The sequence below is a fragment of the Myotis lucifugus genome, unplaced genomic scaffold (assembly GCF_000147115.1).
Source record: "Myotis lucifugus unplaced genomic scaffold, Myoluc2.0 scaffold_54, whole genome shotgun sequence".
In the NCBI taxonomy this organism is placed as follows: Eukaryota; Metazoa; Chordata; class Mammalia; order Chiroptera; family Vespertilionidae; genus Myotis; species Myotis lucifugus.
Genome location: NW_005871102.1, coordinates 4,284,000 through 4,286,396, shown reverse-complemented (window position 1 = coordinate 4,286,396; position 2,397 = coordinate 4,284,000). Strand labels below are relative to the sequence as shown.

The following is a 2,397-nucleotide window of genomic DNA, read 5'->3' as shown; positions in this document are numbered from 1 at the left end:
TTATTTGATGTTGATTTGAACTGAGAGATAGAAAGACAACTAATGGTTATCTTGATGGCTCATCCTCTGCAAAGGTTTACGTGTCAGGGAGAGTATCTTCAGTTTCTCCCAGTGAGAGATGAGACCTGTGACTTCGTGCTGGTCAGGTGTGCTCAGGGCCTCTTACGACTAAATTCAGCCCCTGTGGAGACACTCGCCTGCCTTCCAGATCTTTCTCAGCTTCAATTCTTTGTCAACACCTAATTGTCCCACCGTCCATTCCTGAAGAGCAGGACTGCTAGTGGAACGATAAGGTCATCCATGTTGTTTGGTCTGTTACTGTGCTCCCCCCTCCCCCGTTTCTTATAGGAAACACAGCTGCCTTTTAATACAGATGTTATCTTTCCCCCAGTTTATGGAGATATACTTGACTTAAAACATTGTGTAAGTTTAAGATGTACATTGTAATAGGGGTGTTCTCTTAAACTGAGTGCTATCAGGCACTTCTTTATATCTATATATATATATATATGCAAAAATATTCTTAGCATGTGTGTTATTTTTCTAGTTTTTAAAATATTTTTATTGATTTCAGAGAGGAAGAGAGAGGAAGAGAGGGATAGAAACATCAATGATGAGAGAGAATCATTGATCGGCTGCCTCCTGCACGCCCCCTACTGGGGATCAAGCCCATTACCCAGGCATGTGCCCTTGACTGGAATGGAACCAGGACCCTTCAGTCTGCAGGCTGACACTCTATCCACTGAGTTAAACTAGCTAGGGCACTTTCTAGTTTTTTTTAAAGTTACACTTTAAAGATAAATCCCATTCATGAAAAGGCTGTGAAACAATGCTAACAATTTAGAGAAGAAATACTTACATGTTTTCTTTCTGTAGCTTTTAGAGACTTGGCAGTGTAGTAAAAAAGTTGTGTCCCACACAAAGCTGCCCAATATTTTGTCCAAGATGCTACCTGGAGAGGACAAACACATGAATACACGACGGAAATGCTGCCGACTCCTCAGTGCCATGGTCGTTAGCTCTGCTCCACTTCAGCCCCCTCCACCTAACCTTAGAGCACCTCTTCTGAAATCTTTAACTCAAGCACTCCTATCACTTCCACTTAATATACTGCACTAGTACTTGCATTCAGATAATTATCCATCCCATCAAGAATCCTATCACTTTTTCATATTGTCTAGTATTGCCATGACCTTCCCATCCCATGTCCCCCTTCCCCTTTCTTCATGTTCTGTCTGTATTACATGGGTCTGCACTATACCCATTCCCTTCCAAATTCTTTAATCTCACTGCTTGCTCTCCTGACATAACCCTAACCCTAGTTAATCTAACCATCTTTTCTTCCCCAGCAACACTTTCTCATAGATCATCCATCTCACCAGGCCCATACTTCAAATACTATCGATATGCTAATGACTCCCAAATCTCCATCTCTGGCCATCGCCTCCTCTACTCAACTTCTGAATTGTACTTTTTAAAGAGCCAAACTGACATCTCCACATTCAGCCCCAGCCTCTCTCTGACTTCATCTCTTCCACCTACTGCCCGCTCAACGCTTCAACTACACAGGTCACCATGTCTCCTGAACTCAAGGTCTTCTCATGGCTAACTCACCTTCCTCACTCAGACCTCGGTTCAAATGCCTCTTATGGTGACAACTCTCCTGACGCCACCACTGTCCATCCCATCTCCTCACTTTAAGGGCTAGTTCTCCCCACTGGAACGCCATCTCCATGAGGCAGGCGCTTGCTCACCACTCTATTTCTGGCATCTGGCACACGTGAGCTGTGGTAAGGCCTCAGTTGCTATGCTATTCTTAGTTCACTAGCTAGCTGGTCTAGTGTAGCCGCTGGATTATAACGTAAGCAGCAAAAATCAGAGTGCTTAGGTGCAAGAAGCCCTCTTCATCTTCAAAAACTTTAAGTGCAGATATACATCAAAGTTTATTCCAAACTAGATGTAACATTATTTGAGAAAAGAAAACAAATCTTTCTTTAATCATCAAACTACTGTGCTGCTGTTGGGGAAAAACTACTTCTGAGTTACATGTGAAAATCTTTGTTCCACCAAACTTTTTTTTTTTTTTTAAACATAATTATGGTTTGGAAGACATTTAATATCTGGGTTTTATTTCACGTGGGAAACAAACCTGCATTACTGAGTTCAACAACTAAGAACTAACAACAACAACAAAAAACTGATTGAATTCCATTTTAGGGTTAACTTTCTTTTCTCTATTTTTCCTGAACTTATTAGTAAAATACTTCTGTACAGTATGTACTTCAAGGTTCTCTGAGAAACAGTTTTGAACAAGAACTATATTAGAGGGCAGAGAAGTACAGGCATGCTTTAAGCTCCCTACATGTATGATTCAACTGAAATCTAAATTAAGAAACA

At 41.2% G+C, this 2,397-nt stretch overlaps 1 protein-coding gene across 1 annotated transcript in view; it reads right to left on the bottom strand.

Moving 5' to 3' along the window:
* RALGPS2 (Ral GEF with PH domain and SH3 binding motif 2) overlaps positions 1–2,397 on the bottom strand; it is a 120,885-nt gene that overhangs the window by 9,842 nt on the left and 108,646 nt on the right. The window contains 2 exon segments of the mRNA XM_006088956.3: positions 3–20; positions 860–952. Of these exon segments, the coding sequence (XP_006089018.1) occupies positions 3–20; positions 860–952 (111 nt within the window).